General features: G+C 40.3%; 1 protein-coding gene and 1 long non-coding RNA gene across 3 annotated transcripts in view; one reads left to right on the top strand and one right to left on the bottom strand.

Moving 5' to 3' along the window:
• Positions 1–4,782: 4,782 nt before the first annotated feature.
• On the top strand, positions 4,783–17,652 carry LOC108585642. Its single transcript, XR_001902243.2, has 3 exons — positions 4,783–4,830; positions 15,626–15,737; positions 17,570–17,652. It is a non-coding gene; the product is annotated as an uncharacterized LOC108585642 (long non-coding RNA).
• The window catches only part of LOC116275388 (sorting nexin-3), a 51,620-nt gene continuing 34,113 nt past the window's right edge, over positions 6,048–23,554 (bottom strand). Inside the window, exons 2-4 of one of the 2 annotated variants that reach the window (XM_031667552.1) lie at positions 18,086–18,181; positions 9,282–9,406; positions 6,048–7,085 (exon numbers count right to left, since the gene is read on the bottom strand). In XM_031667552.1, coding sequence (XP_031523412.1) covers positions 6,980–7,085; positions 9,282–9,406; positions 18,086–18,181 — 327 coding nt within the window. In that variant the 3' untranslated portion in view covers positions 6,048–6,979. Of the gene's footprint in view, positions 7,086–9,281; positions 9,407–17,129; positions 17,460–18,085; positions 18,182–23,554 lie in introns of those variants that run through there. The other variant, XM_031667553.1, reaches the window with a different exon arrangement.

Here is a 23,554-nt window from a genome sequence, read left to right as displayed (position 1 = left end):
ACAAACTGTCATGCCAGCACTCCCTTATTTTACTTTTTTCTCTGACTTCTTTCAAGATTTTATCTTGGTCTGTGGTTTTTTTGCAGTTTGAACATGACATCCCTAGGTGTTTTTGTTATTTTTATTTTTTTACCAACAAGGTTATTATTTTTAAATTTATTCTGCTTGGTGTTCTCTCAGCATCCTGGATCCGCGGTTTGGTTCACTAACTTTGGAAAGGTCTCAGCCATTATTACTTCAAACATATAGACAGTTTGAACGACACGGGTTTGAACTGCGCAGGCCCACTCATACACAGACTTTTCCAATAAAAGTAATAGAATGTGCCTGTCCCTTCTGCCTCCCCTTCCACCTCCTCCACCTCTCCGCCTCCCCACCCCTCGACAGCAAGACCAACCCTTCCTCTTCCTCCTCTTCCTCCTCCTCAGCCTACTCAACGTGAAGATGAGGATGAAGACCTTTATGGTGATCCACTTCCACTTAATGAATAGTGAATGTTTTCTCTTCCTTAGGATTTTCTTAGTAACATTTTCTTTAGCTTACTTTAAAAATACAGTATACACGTAACATACAAAATACTTGTTAACTATGTTATCAGCAAGGCCTCTGGAAAACAGTAGGCTATTAAATTTTGGGGGAGTCAAAAGTTATATGCAAATTTTCAACTATATGAGGGGTTGGCACCCCTAACCCCTGCATTGTTCAACTGTATGTATTTTTTTGCTCTACTCTTTCTTTTTCACGTGTTCCAATTACACATATGCTGTACCTTTTGAAATGATCCCAGTTTTCGGATGGTCTGGGTTTTTTTTCCTACTTTTTCTCTTCCCATTTCAGTTTGGGAAGTTCCTACTGACCTACCTTCAAATTCACTAATTGTTTCCTAAATTTGTCAAGTCTACTTATGAGTCCATCAAAAACATTCTTCGTTTTTATTATAGTGATTTTGATTTTTAGCATTTCCTTTTGAATTTCCATCTCTCTGATTACCCATCTATTCTTGCACATGTCTACTTTTTCCATTACAAATTTTAATATGTTAGGTTGTAATTATCAAACAGGGAATCTGTGTCATATCCAACTCTGGTTCTGATTGCTTTCTCTCTTCAGACTGTTTTTTCTTTCTTTTTGGCATGCCTTGAAATTTTTTTGTTGAAAGCCAGTATGTTGCACTGGGTAATAGAAACTGAGGTAGACAGGCCTTAAGTGTGAAGGTTCATGGTAATCTGGCTAGAGGATGGACTATGTTAAATGTTTGCTGCAGTTACAGGTGCCAGAGGTTTCACCTTCCTCTAGTGTCTTTGCTTTTGCCTGTCTCTTAACTTTGGGTTTCCCTAGTTACTCCTCCACAGAGGGGGACTTCCAGCTGTAATCCACTACGGTTACACTGGAATCCCACTGGTGCGGTGGTAAACTGTGGGAAGCGGGATATTCTATAATCTTCAGATTAAATCTATGTCTTAGTGGGCCTGTGAGCTTCACAAGTGTTTTTCCAGTGGTAGAGCTTTTCCTTTCTGGCCTCCTACTCCCTTCTCTGGCTGCAGCATTTGCAGTCTATTTCCTTGAAATCCTGACCCCTCTTGACTAAGTCCCCATCCCCGCCCCAATTAAGAAAGACAGGAAGCCTAGAGGGGAGGGGCTAGAGTGGGAAGAACGCCCTTCCGCCAATTGGGATAAGGCTCTGGCAGTCTTTCACCCTGGAGAGTAAGCCTTTGTAATAAAGGTTTTGGACATTGATCCCTTTTCCACATCAGAGCCACAGATCTTACTAGATCTTCACCGAGAATGTGGTGGGATTCTTGGAGGTAAAGCTCACGAACCTGTGGAGACCCCTCTTAAGACTATGATCCCCAGGGACTTCTCACTCTCATACTCGCCCACACTCAGCTGCTAGCAATTCATTACCATCTAAGTGTTTCCAACTAGCTTATGGCTCCAGTAGCTTTTGCTCCAGATAAGCAGATTTTGGCTGTCTCTCTCTAGATAGCCGTTTCTCCAGACTTTAGGATGATGGTTTGCCCTTCAACCTCAATTCTCTGATGGGTCCAAGAAAAGTCACTGATTTTCCATTTGTCCAGATTTTTCTTGTTGTAAGGACAAGATGATAACTTTTTCTCTTGAGAAAGGGTCTCACTCTGTCACCCAGGCTGGAGTGCAGCAGCGCAATCACGGCTCACTGCAGCCCCACTCTCCCAGGCTCAGGTGATCTCCCGCCTCAGTCTCCCAAGTAGCTGGGACTACAGGTGCGTGCCACCATCCCTGGCTAATTTTTTAATTTTTATAGAGACTGGGTTTTGCCATGTTGTCCAGGCTGGTCTCGAACTCCTAGGCTCAAGTAATCTACCTGCCTCAGCCTCCCAAAGTACTGTTGATTACGGGTGCATACCACTGTGCCAGGCTTGGTGCCAACTTTCAAGCTTTTTACCTGTAGAAGCTTAAACCAGAATTATTTATATCATTTTGGTCATTCCCTTCCATCCACCTGAACTACTGTGTCCCTTCTTGTCCTCACATTTGCCGTGACTACTGTACCTCTTAGTCTTTTCATGTCTAGGTTTGAGGAAAGGGCTGGTGTTTGATCTCGCCTGTCTGTCAGCACTTTGCACAATCAAGTGCTTGGTGTTGCTAGTTGAGTCCACTGGGTCGCTTTCATTTCTGGCACTCACTCTACAGTAAAGAGCATCTGGGATGAGGTGTTATTGCCCAGCACCCTCTAAGCTTCCTTTGTGCTTTTAAATTCATTTCCCTGGCCTCCAAGTCAGTCTTATTTTCTTAGCAAGGTTGGAATAAAGCAAACTTCACTTCCTGTAAATTAGGATTTACAAAAGTGATTTCTCAAGTTCTGATAAATCCTTTTTTCTCAATTTCTTGATTTCTTTCTGTAATGACTTAAGTAGCCAGGTAAGATCAGATTTGACCAAGTTCAAGGAAATCACAGGGCCTCTGAGCTAAATGACCAAACCTGACAGTTTCGGAATTACTTGGGAAGCTTTAAAAAAGAAAATCCTAAACTCAGTCCTAAGAGAGTAATTGTGGTGGGTAGCTATGTTTAGGAAAATACGATACTTCAAGTAAGCTGTGCCATGTCCAAAAGAGCTACTTACACCTAAACTTAAAATCAAAACTAAAAAACATACTAGGGAGACAAAGTGAAAAATACTATTAGAAAAACCAAACCAAACCTATTCATTCATAACAAACGATATAGGAATTGTTTCTTAACATTCACCCTTTCACTCATTCAGTAACTGTATTGAAAGTCAGAGGCACGGCTGGGCGCGGTGGCTCACGCCTGTAATCCTAGCACTTTGGGAGACTGAGGCGGGTGGATCACTTGAGGTCAGGAGTTCCAGACAAGCCTGACCAACATGGTGAAACCCCGTCTCCACTAAAAAAAATACAAAATTAGCTGGGCATGGTGGCGCACGCCCGTAATCCCAGCTACATCGGAAGGCTGAGGCAGGAGAATTGCTTGAACCCAGGAGGCGGAGGCTGCAGTGAGCCAAGATCATGCCACTGCACTCCAGCCTGGGGAAGAGTGAGACTCCATCTCAATAAAAAAAAAAAAAATCATAGGCCCTGTCCACAAGGAAGTACACCAAGCCATGGCCTTTAGAATCAAACATCTTCACAGTTTATATCCAGTACCATCCTCTCCCGGTTAACCTTGAAAATTCTGCTCAAGCTTCCAAAACCTCAGTCTTCTCATTTGTAAAAATAACATTATGTACCTCATAGGGAAGTTCTGTGACAGAGATCACAGTGGAATTATTACAAACTTATTATCTCTATCCTAAAACAGTTTTAACTCCTTTCCTAGCCTAAACACTGGCGTTTTGTTAATAATAGCAGCTGGCACCCACTGAATATTAATCTATATGCCAGGGAGTGGCCTAAACTCTGTCCATCCATAGCTCAAACACATTTTATCTGTAAAGGCCTGGGGGCCACAGCCTTATTCCTTCATTGGCCATATTCACCCCACTCATGTAACCAAAAAAGGCAAAGCAAGTGGACACAACAGGACAGCTTTTAATCTAGGGTGGCCTCCTAGCAAAGAGGGCTGAGTGGAAAAACCATGGGATGTAATAAAAAGGAGATGCTCCTCCTCCCCTAACACCCCTTCCCCCAAGTCATAATCACTACCAGGGGTCATGATGGCAGAACCTCTGGGTAGCAAACCAAATACCAGATAAACCTATTCTGGAACTGCCATGGTAAATGAGTAAGAGTGGTACCATTTGCTGCTACTACTGTTGTATCCATGACTACCACTGTCAACTAATAACTATTATTATGCTTTTATATGTTCCGACACTGTTCTATGAATTTTACATGTAATCCTCAATGTAAGTTACTAAAGTTACCACCAATATTGACCCTTTATAACTGGCAGGAGTTGAGACAAGGCAATTAAATACTTAAACAATGGACACAGAGCCTGAGATTCCTTAGAATTACCCATCTATTGCTTTGTAATTCACTGCCAAATTAGTTTTTTTAGGAAGATTCTTAAGGGATTCTGGAATCCCCTCCTATGTAGTTAGAATTATGAGCACCTGTATTTTTACTTTAGTGGATTAAAGGCATAGTTTTACTATAAACCATGGTCTCAATTTCCTACGAGACATCACTGAAAAGTACCCTCCTCCATTAGGCAAAAACATGTTACCTGGAATAAACTTTTCGCCTACTTTAAAACCATTGACTTTTCAAGAGCATGCCTGCCCTTAGGAAATTGTGGTAGAGGTTAAAAGTGGGCAGGCTGGTACAAACCATCCTAAACCACACTATTCCTTGTCTGTGAGTGATCAAAATCAAGACTCCATGGTGAGTGGAAACCTTGACATTACTGACATTTTTCTGTTGTGGGAGGCTGGCTTGTTCATTGTAAGAGGTTTAGCAGCATCTCTGACATCCACCTGTTACATTCCAGTAACATTCCCTAGTTGAGACAACCAAAAATATCTTCAGACATTGCCAAACATCCGCTGGGGGACAAAATCATCCCTGGTTGAGAACCACTGCTTTATTTTAATGTTTAACAGAAAAAAAAAAAAAAAATTCTTTTGAGACAGGGTCTCACTCTCACCCAGGCTAGAATGAAGTGGCATGATCTTGCCTCATCGCAACCTCAACTTCCTGGGCTCAAGATACACTTCCGGCTAGCCACCCAAGTAGCTGGGACTACAGGCACACACTACCATGTCCAGCTAATTTTTAAACTTTTTGTAGAGACACAGTCTCACTATGTTACCCAGGTTGGTCTCAGAACGCCTGGCCTCAAGCAATCCTCCTGCCTTGGCCTCCCAAAATGCTGGCACTATAGGTGCAAGTCACTGTGCCTTGCTGAGAACCACTGCTTTAAAGAATTATTTGGTTTTGCAGAGCTACCATTATTCTGTTCTGCATACCCAAAACTGACAGCCTTTGACTTTACTTCTCAGTTCACTGAAATAAAACTTACGTGTTGCTTAGCTTTGTACCTTCTTACTTTACGGTAATTGAAATCTCCAGTATTAGGGAACTGTGAAATACTGTTTGAGCAACGAAAGGCCTTATGGGGCAACTATGACTTCTTCCTATGACTTCCATCTGCTTGGTGGACGTCCTAGTTTGGCCAAGACCTAAGCTTGTTTCCTTTTAAATGGACTGATCCATCTTCAGAGGAGACGCCTCTGTTGTAGGAGGACAAAATTTCTTTACCTTGGGATTTAACTCCAAGTCACAACGGGTCCCCAAACCACCAGAAGTTGTACAGACTCAAACTAGAGACCACATTCTGGCTGAAAGGTCTGACCACAACACAAGCTAGGCAGCAAGAAGTCATGTATTTTCTGGTATCTTATCATTTTTGCAGGTCAGGCTACAAGATTGTGCCCTTCTCTTAAAGAGGATAAAGTGTGCTAGTATCCCAAACCAAATTAAAGAGAAAGCACAAACCTGCTGACTAAGAAGAGTTATTACACCCCTGCTAAATTTATTTAAACAAGTCACTCAGTTGAACTAGGAAAAAACTTCTGAAAAATAGGAGAAATGGTATTGAGTTATCTTTAAAAGTCCTTTTAATAAATGACTTGAGATTATAAAACAGTTTTGAAATACACAAAAGTGCTTCAAAATGATTCAGTAAGTCTTAAGGAATAAATTTTTTAGTATATCACTTTTGTTGTTGTTGAAAACACCCCATTCAATGGGTGGAAGTATATTTGATGTCACCACTGTTTAAAGGGAATGGAATGACAGGAATGAGAAGTATATAATTAGTAAATAATCCCTCTCAACAAGTGACTTAAGCAGTCACTCATAGAGAGCAAAGAAAAGCTGGAGGCAACACAATCAGTGCATATCAGAAACGCATTTTAATTTTTATTTGAAAACAACTTAAATTTTTAGACAAATGATTTTAGTATATAAATTTGATTTTGTTTTTATACAGAATATAAAGATTTCCCTCATTAATCTTCCATGTGAAGGGTATTACAAGCCTGAAGGAAGATACTTTCTGCACACAAGTATGTATCTTACGTGTGCAGTATTGGAAACCAATGGTGTAGTGCTCCTACACATAAATTGGGTCAAGTGACATCACACATTAAAAGGGGGAAAGAGAAATATTCTAGTTAATCAGATGCAAGAAGCAAACAAGACACAAAAACTGTGCAAATAAGACCAAGCCAGTAACTTTAGTTAGGACACTGCAGATTACATTGGAATAACAGGTTTGTGAGGCTACAGTGTGCACCACATTAAAACAGCAAGGAAGAGCTATTTATATAGAAAGGCTGGAATGAGGGATTTTCACTAAAGCAAATTAACTTCTTGTCAACTGCCAAAACAAAACAAAACTGAGCATATGAGTGTTAGTATACTGAAGGCATGTTATACCAGTTTCTGTGCAGCATGCTAAAAGTTAGAACTTCTTCACTGGTGCTTATCAATCATTAATAGTCACATTTTTGCCCCTTCTTGCCAAATTTCAGGCATGTCTTATTTTAGATGGAGTATAGCTTTTATCTATTATTTCATCTTGTAAAAACATGTGAAGACAACGTTCATTCTGTGCCAGAGGATGACCAGCGACCCTAAGAATAAAAAATATAAATTTAGTCCAACATTTTACACAAGGTGGGGGAGTTCAAAACACATATTTTAAGGTTAAGAAGTATGTATAATTTTTTTTTTTTTTTTTGAGATGGAGTCTTGCTCTGTTGCCCAGGCTGGAGTGCAGTGCCTGATCTTGACTCATGGCAACCTCCATCTCCTGGGTTCAAGTGATTTTGTGCCTCAGCCCTCTGAGTATCTAGGACTACAGGCGTGTGCCACTATGCCCAGCTAATTTTTACTAGAGACGGGGTTTCACCATGTTGGCCAGGCTGGTCTCAAATCCCTGACCTCAAGTGATCTGTCCACCTCAGCCTCCCAAAGTGCTGGGATTACAGGCATGAGCCACCATGCTTGGCCCAGAAGCATGTACAGTTTACTAATAAGTATTATTCTGGACTGTCCATAAAGCTATGCACTATCAACTAATAGCATATGTTCTTTTGTTTGGTTCACAACTCTTAATTTAGAAAACATTTAATCACAAATTTTTCACTGCATGTGGTACATGTATCCAATTAGCTTTACATATAGCTGGTGTATTCATAAGAAACTTTAATTTTAATGTTAAAAGTGAAACATGTCAATTGATCGTAAGAACCTTTTTTTTTTTTTTTTTTTGAGATAAAGTGTTGTTCTGTCACTCAGGCTGGAGTGCAGTAGCGTGATCTCGGCTCACTGCAACCTCCACCTGCCAGGTTCAAGCGATTTTCCTGCCACAGCCTCCTGAGTAGCTGAGACTACCGGCGTGCACCACCACGCCCCACTAATTTTTGTATTTTTAGTAGAGACAGGGTTTTGCCATGTGGCCTTGGAACTCCTGACCTCAAGTGATCTGCGCACCTCGGCCTCCCAAAGTACTGGGATTACAGGTGTGATCCACTGCACCAGGCCAGAATCTATTTTAAAGAGGAGAAGATACAGGATTGAAGTTAGAAATACAATGAAGTTCAATAAAAGCCCCAAATACTAAAAAAACAGGCACAAATATCCAGGCATTTTGTTTTTGCCTGCTTAAAACCAGACTGGGCAACCAGACTCCTATCTTACAACTTAAAAACATCTAATATAGGCCAGGCGTGGTGGCTCATGCTTGTAATCCCAGCACTGTGGGAGACTGAGGCAGGCAGATCACTTGAGGTCAGGAGTTCGAGACCAGCCTGGCCAATATGGCAAACCCCTGTCTCTACTAAAAACACAAAAATAAGCCAGACACTATGGTGTGCACCTATAATCCCAACTACTCAGGTGGCTGAGGCATGAGAATCACTTGAACCTGGGAGGTGGAGGTTTCAGTGAGCCGAGATTGCACCACTACACTCCAAAGCCTGGGTGACAGAGCAAGACTTTGTCAAAAAAAAAAAAAAAAAAGGTTTACAGACAATGAAGATTGAGTGCTATAGTAGATAACCAAGGGCTTTATGTAACCCTTTCTCTTCTGTTTACCACTCATGCATCTTCAAATCACTAGATAAAATTTAAAGTGTAAGCTCATATTACCATATTCTGTAGGATTTGATTTACTTTTCCTAGTTTAAGGCCAATGCACAATTACAGTGAGGTCTTTCTTGGCATAAATCTTTCTATCATTTTGGCTTTCTATTACTTTACAAAATAGCTGTATTTCAAACGGGAATAAAATTAAAAGCTAAAAATATTGGTTTGAGCTTATCAAGAGTTTCTAAAGTAAGAGAGAAACAATCCTAAGTCCTCTTACATTTTTAAAAGAATACATTTTACCATGAAAATTAAAAATGTGCACCTTTATACAAGACATGCTAATACCTCCATCTGCAATCAGACAAGATGATTGCAAGTATATTGTAAGTTTTATTGTTCATGCTAGAACATACCTTAAATCAGAAAGAATCATAAGTAAAACTGTATTTTTTAAATGCCGTAATTTTAAATGTAATTTGCATAAATTAACCAAGAAAAACAAATACAAAACTTAGGTCAACACAAAGATGCTCATTTCAATCACTCAAGTGTGTTAATATTTATCACATGATATTCAACTTGTCGGATACTTTACTTTGTTTAAATGATATGAAAAGTTAGGAAATGGCTAAAAGGCAACAGTGCAGTTTAGCTTAACATCTAAACTATAAGTAGTCACTTCAAGTAGTCTCAAAACATACCTCACTGCTACACTTTGAGGAATAGGAAGCACTTACTTGTTTATAAACTGCTCCAGCCCTTGTTTTCTTTCCTCAATAAAATTGTCATCAAATATTCCATCATCTCCTCTAAAAGGAAGCTGACGCAAAAACGCTTTCCCAGGGAGTGGGGGAACTACGACCTAAAACATGAAGACGGAAAGTTCTTGATCATGATGACTGGTTGTGAAAATGTATAGAGCACAGCATGAACACAAAGCAAGTCCTCACTATGGCAGCCATCACCTGGTCAAACTAGTTTAAATATAAAAGAGCAAAAAATACACTGAAAAAAGACCAAATGTTTAGATAAATGCAGAATAGCCCATCAGACAAAAGCTCCTAACTCAAAGGCAGGGCCCAGAGCTTATATTAATTTTCTTGGCCTTATCGAAGCACAGGTATACAAAGAGAACACTCACAATACTGAAATAAAGGTTACCATGCCCCTCAGACACTTGTGATGCCACTTGGAGAAGGCAATGCCTTCTTGCAATAGAAACTGCAGAGATCAAAATCAACTCTCAATTAAATGAAGAAATGTTAATGTTCTCTCTGCAACATGGTTAGATAAGAATTCTGGTTTCAGCCGGGCGCGGTGGCTCACGCCTGTAATCCCAGAACTTTGGGAGGCCAAGGTGGGCGGATCATGAGGTCAGGATCATCCTGGCTAACACGGTGAAACCCTATCTCTACTAAAAAACACAAAAAATTAGCCGGGCATGGTGGCGGGTGCCTGTAGTCCCAGCTACTCTGGAGGCTGAAGCAGGAGAATGGTGTGAACCCAGGAGGCGGAGCTTGCAGTAAGCAGCGATCACACTAGTGCACTCCAGCCTGGGCGACAGAGCGAGACTCCATCTCAAAAAAAAAAAAAAAAAAAAAAGAATTCTGGTTTCTTCAACCTCTTACCGTCTGCATTATAGTCTTTCCTGTTTGTGTTTGAGGTGATGACAAAATATCAATAACTCTAGTTGTCACTATTCTGTTTCCTAAATTAAGAAACAAGTCAACTTTCTCCCAAATGTCCTATCCTGCTGTATTTTCCCAAAGACCTGTCATTTCTCCCTTCCCGCACTATAGGAAGATCCCAAATTTTCCCCTTCAAAGCCTAACCAAGGGTCAACTCCTGCGATCTCTCCCTTCTGGGAATTATCCAGAGCTCAAATATTATTATAGGCCAGGTGCAGTGGCTCACATCTGCAATCCCTGCACTTGGGAGGCCAAGGAAGGCGGGAGGATTGCTTGAGACCAGGAGTAACACAAGCCTGGACACATGTCTACAAAAATAAAAAAAAAACTTAGCGGGGTGTGGTGGTGTGAGCCTGTAGTCCCAGCTACTCAGGAGGCAGAGGTGGGAAGATCACTTGAATACAGGAGTTCAGGACTGCAGTGAGCTAAAATCACATTGCTGCACTCTAGCCTAGGTGACAGCGAGACCCCGTCTTAAAAAAAATAAATAAATTTTAAAAAATGTTATTCTGGAGCTCAAAATACTTGTTTTGATTAAATAGCACCTAGCTATTTCACAGGTTTCTTTGGTTTCTCTATCCTAGCATTATTGAGAATCAGGTAATTTTTGTACAGGGGGGCTTTCTTGTGCATTATTTTCTTTCTTGAGATGGGGTCTTGCTCTGTCACCCAGGCTGGAGTTCCATGGTGCAATCATGGCTCACTGCAGCCTCCCCCAGACTCAGGTGATCCTCCTGCGTCAGCCTCCTGAATAGCTGGGACACTACAGGCACACAGCATGCCACCATGCCTGGCTAATTTTTCTATTTTTTGTGGAGATGGTGTTTCACCATGTTGTCCAGACTGGCATTCTTTTCTTTAGCTGTATCCCCGGCCTCTACCCACTAGACATCATAGCACCCCCCGCTGAGACAATAAAAACTGTCTCTAGACAGTGTCAAATGTCTCCCGGGGGATAAAACTGTCTTTGGTGGAAAACCACCAATCTATCATACTAATGTCTTCAAATCAAGACCCCTGTCTTAGGCTTCTTGTGGTTATTTTAAGAAAAACTGGGCATACAACAGAAGCTCAAATATCTGTTAAATGACCAACCACTTAGCTGGATCCTTACTTTAAAACCAAACAGAAAAATGTGTAAGCAAACAATTAGAACAAGGAGAAATATAGATAGTAAACTGATACATATATATATTTCTTTTCACTAATAATAAAAATTACACATATTCAAAAAAATTAAAACTTTAAACCCTTGATACAGTTTCTACACCAAGGAGTTTATCCTCAAACAAAATTCAATAGGGTAAAAAAGGGAAAGAACAACTCGACTTCATGTAGATTAACAAAAAACAAAATAAAAACAAAAAACGAAACGTCTGGCCGGGCGCGGTGGCTCAAGCCTGTGATCCCAGCACTTTGGGAGGCCGAGACGGGCGGATCACGAGGTCAGGAGATCGAGACCATCCTGGCTAACACGGTGAAACCCTGTCTCTACTAAAAAATACAAAAAACTAGCCGGGCGAGGTGGCGGGCGCCTGTAGTCCCAGCTACTCGGGAGGCTGAGGCAGGAGAATGGCGTGAACCCAGGAGGCGGAGCTTGCAGTGAGCTGAGATCCGGCCACTGCACTCCAGCATGGGCAAGAGAGCCAGACTCCGCCTCAAAAAAAAAAAAAACGAAACGTCCAAATAAACTTTATAATCCCTTCCTAGATTTACTCTCCCCAGATGACCAATGATGAAGATATCTAAGGATTTATCTCTGTAAATTTATGCTAGCATTCTTAGATCTCACTCCCATGTTAGCATCTGTTTAGCTAAGAGTTAAAATCTGCAGGGACCTTTTATAACTGAGAAACAAAGGAATGCTAACCATTAAGTTCCAGTAGAATGGCTATCTGGTGAGCAGGGAAAAATATCTGTATCTACACAATTATTATTTAGAAAAAGAATCTAGAACCAGTGTGTTAAATAAACGACCATCATTAATTCAGGGTAGAATTTAGCATGAAACTTAAGAAAAGTATGGCTCGAGGATGTCAAAGAAAGAAGGAAAATGATAAAAAAAAATTTAAGAATATATATATAAAATTAAATATATATAAATTTCATATATAAGGGAAATTTAAGAAAAGGATTGCTATATTATCCTCTGTAGAGATACATTCTTCCTAATATATTCAAACTAGTCATTCAAATGGATGGTGAGGTGGTAGGCAACAGGATTAATGACCTATAAAAATCATAAATGGCTTATCCAGCTAAGATTCTCTTCTACATCAAATTATTTTTGCTAAAGCAGTCTGAAAACACCTAATTGGAATTCTAACACCAGGTTGGGTGCGGTAGCTCACACCTGTAATCCCAGTACTTCAGGAGACCAAGGTGGGCAGATCACCTGAGGTCAGAAGTTCGAGATCAGCCTGGCCAACATGGTGAAACCCTGTGTCTACTAAATATACAAAAAATTAGCCGGGCATGGTGGTGCACGCTTGTAACCCCTTTACTCAGGAGGCTGAGGCAGGAGAATTGCTTGAGCCTGGGAGGCAGAGACTGCAGTAAGCCGGGATTGCACCACAGTACTCCAGCCTGGGCAAGAGCCAGACTCCGTCTCAAAAAAAAAAAAAGAAAAGAAAAAATCTAATACTAATTAAAAGGTCACGAATGCAAAGATATGTGCATACATGTGGGGTGAGAAACAGAGTATCTGGTGAGCATAATATATTGAAAGTAAAGTAAACTAGAATAAAAGCTAAAAGATCTGACCACAATACATGTCGGCTAATTTCTAGCTTAGTTTAACAGATCTTAGTTAAAAGTACTAATATACCACAAAATAACTTGATTACATTGTTCTTTCCAATACTGTAATACGAGTACAACTTTCACATGGATTTAACTCTCAATCTATTTAACTGGTCTAATGGTAAATGTGAAGTATTGTGCTTCAAAAGACAACACCAAGAAAGTGAAAAACAACCCACAGACTGGGAGATACATGCAAAATACGTATCTGATAGGGAACTCTAAGAGTCTTATATATTCTCGACATAACTCTAAAATAAAAAAGATGAACCCATTTAAAAAGGCAAAAGATCTCAATAAAGATTTCTCCAAAGAAGATACATAAACGGCCAGTAAGTACATGAAAAAAAATCAACATTAGTGGCCATCAGAGAAATAAAAATCAAAACCACAATGCAATACCCCTTCACAAACAGTAGGATAGCTATAATAAAGAAGACAGGCAAGCCGGGCGCGGTGGCTCAAGCCTGTAATCCCAGCACTTTGGGAGGCCGAGACGGGCGGATCACGAGGTCAGGAGATCGAGACCATCCTGGCTAACACGGTGAAACCCCGTCTCTATTAAGAAATACAAAAAACTAGCCGGGCGAGGTGGCAGGCGCCTGTAGTCCCAGCTACTCGGGAGGCTGAGGCCGGAGAATGGCGTGAACCCGGGAGGCAGAGCTTGCAGTGAGCTGAGATCCGGCCACTGCACTCCAGCCTGGGCGACAGAGCGAGACTCCGTCTCAAAAAAAAAAAAAAAAAAAAAAAAAGAAGACAGGCAATATAATAAAGAAGACAGGCAATTAATTAGTAGGGATGTGGAGAAAAGTAGAACTTCACATTGCTTGTAAGAATGTTAAAATCATGCAGCTGCTTTGGAAAAACAGTCTGCCAATTCCTCGAAAGGTTAAAAAGAGTTATGATATGACCCAGCAATATACTGGTAGGTATATACTGAAAAGAAATGAAAACACATGTAGACAGAAACCTATGCATAAATGTTCACAGCAGCACTACTAAAAACAGCCAAAAAGTAGAACCAAATGTCCACCAAATAAGTGGATAAATAAAATGTGGTATAAGCATACAATAGGATATTATTTAGGAATAAAACAAAATGAAGTACTGATGCATGTTAGAAAAGCATGAACTGTGAAAACATGTTAAGTGAAAGAAGCCAGACCCAAAAGATCACATATTCTGGGCTTTCATTTATGTATGTCCAGAATGGGCAAATCCACAGAGAAAGGAGACTAGCAGGTGGTTGTCTCAGGCTGAGTGAGGAAGGGTTGGGGAAAAATCAGTAGTGACTACTAATGGGGACAGGGTTTCTTTTAATGGGTGATAAAAATGCTCTGAAATTGAATAGTGCTCTAAAATAGTGATGGTTGCACAACTCTGCGAACATATTAACAACCAGTGAATTATACACTTCAAATGGGTGAAGAGCATGGTATGTGAATTATATCTCAATAAAGCTGTTACTAAAAACAAAAGCGGCCGGGCGGGGTAGCTCACGCCTGTAATCCCAGCACTTTGGGAGGCCAAGGTGGGCAGATCACGAGGCCAGGAGATCGAGACCGTCTTGCTAACATGGTGAAACCCCATCTCTACTAAAAATAAAAATAATAATAATTTAAAAAAGCAAAATATACTATTCAGCAAAAGTTTATTAAACATTTCCAGTGTGCCACATGGTATGTGAAGCAAAGCCCAAAGCCTATGAATCAAGACACTTCTCAGCTAGGTGTGGTGGCTCATGCCTGTAACTCCAGCACTTTGGGAGGCCAAGGCAGGAGGATTGAGGCCAGGAGTTCGAGACCAGCCTGGGCAACATAGTGAAACCCCGTTCTTACAAAAAAATTCTAAAAATTAGCTGGACATGGTGGCTCATGCCTGTAGTCCCAGCTACTTGGGAGGCTGAGGCAGGACAATCACTTGAGACCAGGAGTTGGAGGATGTTATAGTATGCTATGATCACACCACTGCATTCCAGCTTGGGCAACAGAGCAAGACTCTGTCAATCAATTAATCTATCAATCTCCTAACCATCTGTAATTTGTATATAGTGAGATACAAATCTTTATTTCCTAATAGACAAATATTTCAACTCCATTTGCTGAATTCCTTTCCCACTGAATGATAATGTTATTTTTGTTATGAACTAAATTCCCTATAAATACATGGGTCAAAGTCTAAACTCTATTACATTCCACTCATCTATCTGCCCAACCTAAAGCAATATACACTGCATAACAGTTTCCATCAGAGATGGACCACATAAGATAATAATGGTTGTGCCATAAGATTATAATGGAGGTAAAAAATTCTTATTGCCTAGAAATGTCTTGGTGATCCTGATTGTGTGCAGGCCTAGGCTCCTATGTATATTTGTGACTTGATTTTTAAGAAAAAGTTAAAAAAATTTTAAATAGAGAACAGCTTATAAAATAAGAATATAAAGAACATATTTTTGTACAGTTGTTCAATACGTTTGTGTTTTAAGCTAAGTGTTAAATTACAAGAGTCAAAGAGTTAAAGTAAAAAGTTTAAAAACTAAGCTAAGATTAATTATTGAAGAAAAATATTTTATAAATTTCAATGTACAGTGTTTATAAAGCCTGCAGTAATAAACAGGAATGTCCTAGGTCTTCACATTCACTTGCCACGTACTCGCTGACTCACCCAGAACAACTTTCAATCCTGCAAGCTCCATTTATGGTAAGTGCCCTATACAGGTGTACCATTTAAAAAATTGTCAGTGCTTTAAAAAAAAAAAAAAAATTCTTCCACGCTGTATTTTTTACCATATCTTTTCTATGTTTAGATGCACAAATGCTTCCCACTGTGTTACAACTGCCTGTAGTATTCAGTACAGTAACATGTTGGATAGGCTTGTAGTCTAGGAGCAATAAGCTGTACCATATAGCCTAGGTGTGTAGCAGGCTACACCACCTGCGTTTGTGTGAGTATACTCATATGATGTTTGCACAAACAATGAAATCACCTAAGGATGCATTTCTTAAAATGTATTCTCATCATTAAGTGCCATATGACTACACCACATTGTTTGAATTACTATAGCTTTAAGATATGTTTTGACGTCTGGTAGAACAAACACCTGCTGCCCACTATATACTGAAAATATTTTTTGGTTATTCTTGAGTTTTTACTGATTCTAAAGCTCATATATAAATCTTCAAGTTTATAAACACCCCTACTGAAATTTCTACTAGAATCTTATGAATTTATAAATAAGTTAGAAGATACTGCTCTACTTCATGCAGGTCTCTGCTAATGTCACCTAGAGCGAGGCCTTCCCTGCGCTCTATATGAGAGTGGCTCCCCTGGCACTTCCTACTTCCCTTAGTTTAGCTTTGTCTTATTTTTTTTTTAGAGCTTCTCATCATATGACATCTATATATTTTACTACATTTTTCCTGCCTTCTCTTCAACAACCCCCTCCCCGCTGCAATTTACCTAATAAGATATAAGCACCATAAAAGAGGGGACCTTAATTTGTTCATAGCTCTACCCATAACTCCTAGAACACAAAGAATGAGCTCTCTAAAATGTTCATAAAATAAACAAATCTTCAAAAGTAAATATTCCAAACGAGGAACACAGTATTACAATGAATACAGTATCACACTTTTTTTTTTTTTTTTTTTTTTTTTAGACAGGGTCTGGCTCTGGTGCCCATGCTGGAGTGCAGCTGTAAGACTACAGCTCACTTCAATCTCTGCCTCCTGGGCTCAAGTGATCCTCTTGCCTCAGCCTCCTGAGTGCTGGGACTACAGGTGCATGTCACCATGCCTGGCTAATTTTTGTATTTTTGGTAGCGATGGGGTTTCGCATGTTGCCCAGGCTGGTCTCGAACTCCTGAGCGTAAGTGATCCATTGGCGTTGGCCTCCCAAAGTGCTGGGATTATAGGCGTAAGCCACTGCACCTGGTCGCTCTTTATTTACGTCTTATTTTTTCTGGTAAAGTTTTAGAGCTTTCTTAACATGGATTTTGTATTTCTAGTTTTATTCCTTTTTAAACATTTTGGAAGAGATGGGGCGCGACTCACAATGTTGCCCAGGCTGGTCTTGAACTCCTGGGCTCAGGAGATCCTCCTGACTCAGCCTACCAAAGTACTGGGATTATAGGCATGAGCCACCATGCTTGGCCTTCTTTATATTTTTGTTGGAATGCTATTATCTGCATATTTTGTGCTCTTATGCAGCCATTTTTAAGCTAGAAACAGAAAAAACAAAAAAAACAACCAAAACACTTATTAAACTTGAGAAATGAGTACAAACTAGCCTTCATCTAGTTCAGGACTCCTACCATACCCACTTCTTTTCACCTACTTTCTAGTCACAAAATAACTTTTCATCATTCTGAGCATACCATGTCCTTCCATGACTCCTTGCCTCTGATGTCATTCTGAGGCAGGGCTGAAATGAGAGACATCAGAGTGAGACCTTGCTTTAACTTATTTTGAAGCCAAAGCTACCAAATTCTATTCTAAGAAGATCAGGCATGTAACAGTGTTTTTAAATTGCAGGCAGCAACCCACTAGTGGATCACGGCTATCATTTAAAAACGCTAATCTGAAAAGTATCAACATATATCACACAGAGTGAGGTCTTTTACTGCTTTATGAAACTTCTGTTACATGAACACGTGTGATGAAAAAAACTTATGTGTCAGTAAAACAAAATTGGAAATACACTGACATTTATAAAATGTACTGAGAAAGAGAAACCTGGCTTAAGTGTGTGGAGAGGGGAAGATGGAATAGGACGATGAGGGAAAGGAAGGAAGTAATAGCAAGAAGATTCTAAGAAGTGTTATTCAAGTGTGAGTCAGCAAAGACCTCAACTGAGCCAAAGTAGACAAGAGAAAGAGTTCTAAGGAAAATTTACAAAGACTCTACCTCTATAAAATGACATCGAACTATCTGAAAAAAAGAAATCACATTTGCTTTTACCCATTTTATTCAAGATCATTTTCCTGAGAAATATTAAACATTAAAACTTGGAATGTTTTGCTTTAAAACCGCATTTCGAATCATTCTTACCTTGCTCTCTCTTTCTAATTCACTTCGCAGCCATTCAAAGTCACTGTATCTTCTTCTAACAGTAGATTCTTTCAGCTTGAAAATAGGAAGATTTGTCTGAAACAAAAAAAGTTACTCCTAAATTGAAGTACATTAAGGAAACGTCAAAAAAATGGAGGAATGGGGGAATCTAGGCTTGCCAATTGATAATATGGCAAATCTGATTACCTTACCAAAAGAAATCATGACTTTCTTTTTCTTTTTTTTGGGACAGAATCTCGCTTTGTTGCCTAGGCTGGAGTGCAATGGCACGATCTCGGCTCACTGCAACCTCCACCTCCCAGGTTCAAGTGATTTCTCCACCTCAGCCTCCTGAGTAGCTGGGATTACAGGCACCCACCATCATGCCCAGCTAATTTTTGTATTTTTGTAGAGATGGGGTTTTACCATGTTGTCCAGGCTGGTCTTGAACTCCTGACCTCAGGTGATCTGCCCACCTCGGCCTCCCAAAGTGCTGGGATTACAGGCATGAGCCACCACACCCGGCCGAAATCATGAGGTTTTTAAGATGACCTTTTACCCATAACAAAAAAAAACTTTGCTAGTTCTTTTTTTTTTCTGAGACAGAGTCTCGCTCTGTCGCCCAGGCAGAGATGCAATCTTGGCTCACTGCAACCTACGCCTCCTGGGTTCAAGTGATTCTCCTGCCTCAGCCTCCCAAGTAGCTGGGATTACAGGCACCTGCCACCAGGCCTGGCTAATTTTCTTGTATTTTTAGTACAGGCGGGGTTTCACCATGTTGGCCAGGCTGATCACAAATTCGTGATCTCACGTGATCTGCCGCCTCAGTCTCCCAGAGTGCTAGGCTTACAGGCCTGAGCCACTGCCTGGCCCACTAGTTCTTTAAAAGTATTTACACAAGAATACAACTTTTAAATGTACCTTTGCATGCATGCTTTTGGATGTCATTCTGCCTGGGGCTATCTGCATAAATGTAGGTCATTTTCTTATTATTTTGGTGAGCTTTAAAAATGTCAACTAAGCAGGGGTGAAAAAAGGTTAGCTCTTGACTATTCTTCTAGCTAGTACCTCAGCAAACAGTCCTCATAGGGGAAATACAATTAACCTTTTCAATTTTAAAATTTAATTTTCTTGGTGCTCATTCATTATAGCAAAACCCCAACTTATGTCTCAATGCCTATCACTGCCCATTGATGTAGAAATTCTTTTTCTTCTCCCAGAGAGAGGGTCTCACTGCATTGCCCAGGCTGGATTTAAACTCCTAGGCTCAAGCAATCCTCTCGCCTTGGCCTCCCAGGTAGCTGGGACTGCAGGGTCATACCACTGTGCTGGCTCACTTTACTTTATTTTTTGAGACAGAGTCTGCTCTGTTGCCCAGGCTGGAGTGCAGTGGCACGATCTCGGCTCACTGCAAGCTCCGCAGCCTAGGGTCATGCCATTCTCCTGCCTCAGCCTCCCAAGTAGCTGGGACTACAGGCCCAGCCGCCACGCCCGGCTAATTTTTTGTATTTTTAGTGGAGACGGGTTTCACCGTGTTAGCCAGGATGGTCTCCATCTCCTGGCCTCATGATCCACCCACCTCAGCCTCCCAAAGTGCTGGGATTACAGGCGTGAGCCACCGTAACCCGCCCACTTAGCTACTTTTAAAGGAAAACAAAATATTTTGTTAAGAGGACTAGATTAGATCTTGCATAAAAAAAGACCTAAATAAAACATTATTCTTAACGGCCACCTAAAAAATGCCAAAAACAGCAGGGAAAGTGCTGCATACAGTGTCTGTGGTCTTACCACTAGTAGGAAATTAAATCGTACTCAGTAGACCAAGCTCATAAACCCAGAGCTTTAAAAGCGAGGGCAAGAACCGAAAACATAACACCCAGTACTTGGAAGTTACACCAGAATGTAAGAAAATTTCTGGAGACTTTGTTCTTTATAAGATTGCAAAGGCTACTTGTTGCCACTTCAGTCAACTTCTACATTTAAAAAAAAGTAACAAGAAAGATTTCTATTATCTTTTACTGGATTCCTTTTAAAGAAAAAATATGCTGGGCCTGGCGGGGTGGCTCACGTCTGTAATCCCAGCTGTTTGGGAGGCCGAGGTGGAAGGACCACGAGGTCAAGAGTTCGAGACCAGCAAGAGATCAGCCTGACCAATAGCCTGACCAATACGGTGAAACCCCGTCTCCACTAAAAATATAAAACTTAGCTGGGCATGGTGGCGGGCGCCTGTAATCCCAGCTACTTGGGAGGCTGAGGCAGGAGAACTGCTTGAACCCGGGAGGTGGAGGTGGCAGTGAGCCAAAGATCGCTCCACTGCACTCCAGCCCGAGCGACAGCAAGACTCTGACTCAAAAAAAAAAAAAAAGATGTTACCAAATCCAATAAGAAATGGTTTATGACTAAAGACACTAAAGACTATTAGGAGTGGTATGAGACCAGTATTTTATAATTAAGAAGAGATTTCAGGCCTGGCACGGTGGCTCATGCCTGTAATCCTAGTGCTCTGGGAGGCTGAGGTGGGAGGACTGCTTGACGCCAAGAGTTACCAGCCTGGGAAACATAAAAAGATTCCATCTATACAAAAAATAAAATAAATTTACTGGGCATGGTGGCATGTGCCTGTGGTCCTAACTACTTGGGAGGCTGAGGTAGGAGGATCTCTTGAACCCAGGAGTTCAAGACTGTAGTGAACTGTGATTGTACCACTGCACTCCAGCATGGGCAATGAACGAGACCCTCTCTCAAAAAAAAAAAAAAAAAAAAAAAGAAGATAGATTTTATTTTATTTGAGACAGGATCTCACTCTAACCCAGGCTGGAGAGCAGCGGCATGATCACAGCAGGGTCAAGTGATTTCTCCCACCTCAACCCCCTGGGTAGCTCAGCCTACAGGCACATGCCATCACACCTGGCTAATTTTTGTACTTTTGGTAGAGACAGGGTTTCACCATGTTGCCCAGGCTGGTCTTGAACTCCTGAGTACAAGGAATCCACCTGTATTAGACTCCCAAAGAGCTGGGATTACAGGCATGAGCCACCGTGCCCAGCCAAAAAGATTTTAAAATGTGCAAAATATCACAGAGTTTGTAGGTGACAGAAATGACTTAACACAATAACTAATGCCATACTCTACCAAAAATACTACTCAACACTATATATTCTCTTAGATTATATTCTGTCTGTTAATTCAGACCTTGAATTAATTAGCACAGAATTTGCATAGAACTGCAAAGTGTTTTACAACTGGAAGAAAAAAGTTAAGTGCCACCTGAAGGAAAGACTGGCTTCCTACTGTGTATACAGGGACATCATCTTGTAATATTAACTCCTAAGAAAGTTCTACCTATTTGTTAAGCTTAATGCCACTGGTAAATAGCTGTCACTCAACACAATAAAAGCTTTTTATTAAGGACCTTACATCCATTTTGTAGTGGTCTCAATTTTTTCCTAAGTGTATTAACTTCTCTATGTTGTATACCTTATAGCTTAGAATTCTCAACAGATGCTATTGGGCATAACAGCGTATAGGTTTCAAGCATGAAACCAAATCTCACAAGAGATTTAAAAGCACTTGAATTTTCTTTCCCAGGTAACCACAACATTTGTTCATTGTATTAATGACTAAGGAAATAATTGCACCTAACAAGACTCTTATTATACTAAAAGTCAAGCTTATATTTAAAGATGCTGGCTTGTTGTACAGAGGGTATTCTCATTCCCCACAGGGAATAAAATTAGGTCCCCTGGAGAGTAGAATAATTCCCAGAAAGAAAGCACTGGATTATTTCTCTCTAATTTCACCTATTGGCTTTTTAACCAAGTTCACCCTTCCGCATTAAAATATTAAGTCTTTGTAAGTGTCTTAAAGATAAAAAGGCCTTTACAGAGCTGAGTGTTTTCTGCAGGTGAGATTTTACATTCTGAATTCCCTCCTCTCAAATTACTTTACAAAGGGGATTAACTGCTCTCTTTATTCAAATACGTTAAGATCAAGCTTGTGAAAAGAGTCCCCTAAGAATTTTCATACTTCTGGGTACGGAAGTCTATAAAGTTAATCTCTGAAACAACATATCAAGCTTACAGGTACAATGTTGAGAGAAGAGTGCCAATTCAGCTCATTTTACCTTCCATTTTCCCTTTTGAACTTTTGACACAATCATGATTATATCTGATTCACTCTAATAGAAAGGGGAGGGGTGATGGGGGAAAAGTCCTTTCCCTTCTCTGATTAGCTAATAGTTTGATAGTTTATATACTTACAGAGGATCATGATTAGCTTAAGAAAGTTCTTTTAGTTTTCTTAACTGGTTATGATTTCTTTTTGCATGAGGACTTCTTTAGAGTTTAAAGTCACATCAAGAAATTCGAACATCACTTGCCCATTACATATGCAGTGGTTAACTTAGCTTGTTAAACATCTTCCTGATCATTACAAGGACTTGTAATTCAACGTCACCGATTAAAATAAGTAAGTGGAAAATGTGGGGGGTTTTTGTTGTTGTTTGTTCACTGCTGAAACTCCTGTGATTGGTCACTTTCAACTTATTCAACTTTTATAAAATGACTGAAGGGAGGACAGGTTTTTTACCTACAGCTTCAGGAGGACTAAACTATTATTTACTGATCATCTATAAAAGGCACCATGCTAGATAAGGTAGAATCATTATTTATAATGATGAATAAGGTGCAGACCTGGCCCTTATGAAACATATACCAACCAAGGAGGTTAGAAAATAAGCACATAAAAAGTTGAATTTCCATGGTTAAAAAGACTACAAACTGGCTGGGCATGATGGCTCAAGCCTGTAATCCCTGTACTTTGGGAGGCCAAGGTGGGCGGATCATCTGAGGTCAGGAGTTCGCAAACAGCCTGGCCAACGTGGTGAAACCCTGTCTATACTAAAAATACAAAAATCAGCCAGGCGTGGTGGCGGGTGCCTGTAAGCCCAGCTACTTGGGATGCTGAGGCAGAATTGCTTGAACCCGGGAGGTGGAGACTACAGTGAACCAAGATCGCGCCATTGCACTCCAGCCTGGGCAACAAGAGCGAAACTCTGTTAAAAAAAAAAAAAAAAAAAATTAGCTGGGCATGGTGGCACATGCCTGTAGTGGGAGGATAAGGTGTCAGGACGGCTTCAGCCTTCAAGACTGAGGCTGCATGAGCTGTGATCACATCACTCACTGCACTTCAGCCTGGGTGACAGAGGGAGACTGTCTCAAAAAAAAAAAAAAGGAAGGCGGGGCATTTTGGTGAATACATTATCCATTACTGTATTAAATGCACATAACTTTTGAATGAACAATTTCAATGGGAATTAATCCTACAAATATTTCCACACATACAAAAATATTTCAGCATTGTTTGTAATAGAAAAAAAAAAAGACCAGAAACAATAAATCTTACATTACAAACTTACATTACACAGCCTTTTACAAAATATAACTCAGCCATAGGTTAATCAGAAAAGCT

The sequence above is a fragment of the Papio anubis genome, chromosome 6, assembly GCF_008728515.1.
Source record: "Papio anubis isolate 15944 chromosome 6, Panubis1.0, whole genome shotgun sequence".
In the NCBI taxonomy this organism is placed as follows: Eukaryota; Metazoa; Chordata; class Mammalia; order Primates; family Cercopithecidae; genus Papio; species Papio anubis.
The sequence above is the reverse complement of the archived record's forward strand: the minus strand, read 5'-3'. Positions and strand labels throughout refer to the sequence as shown.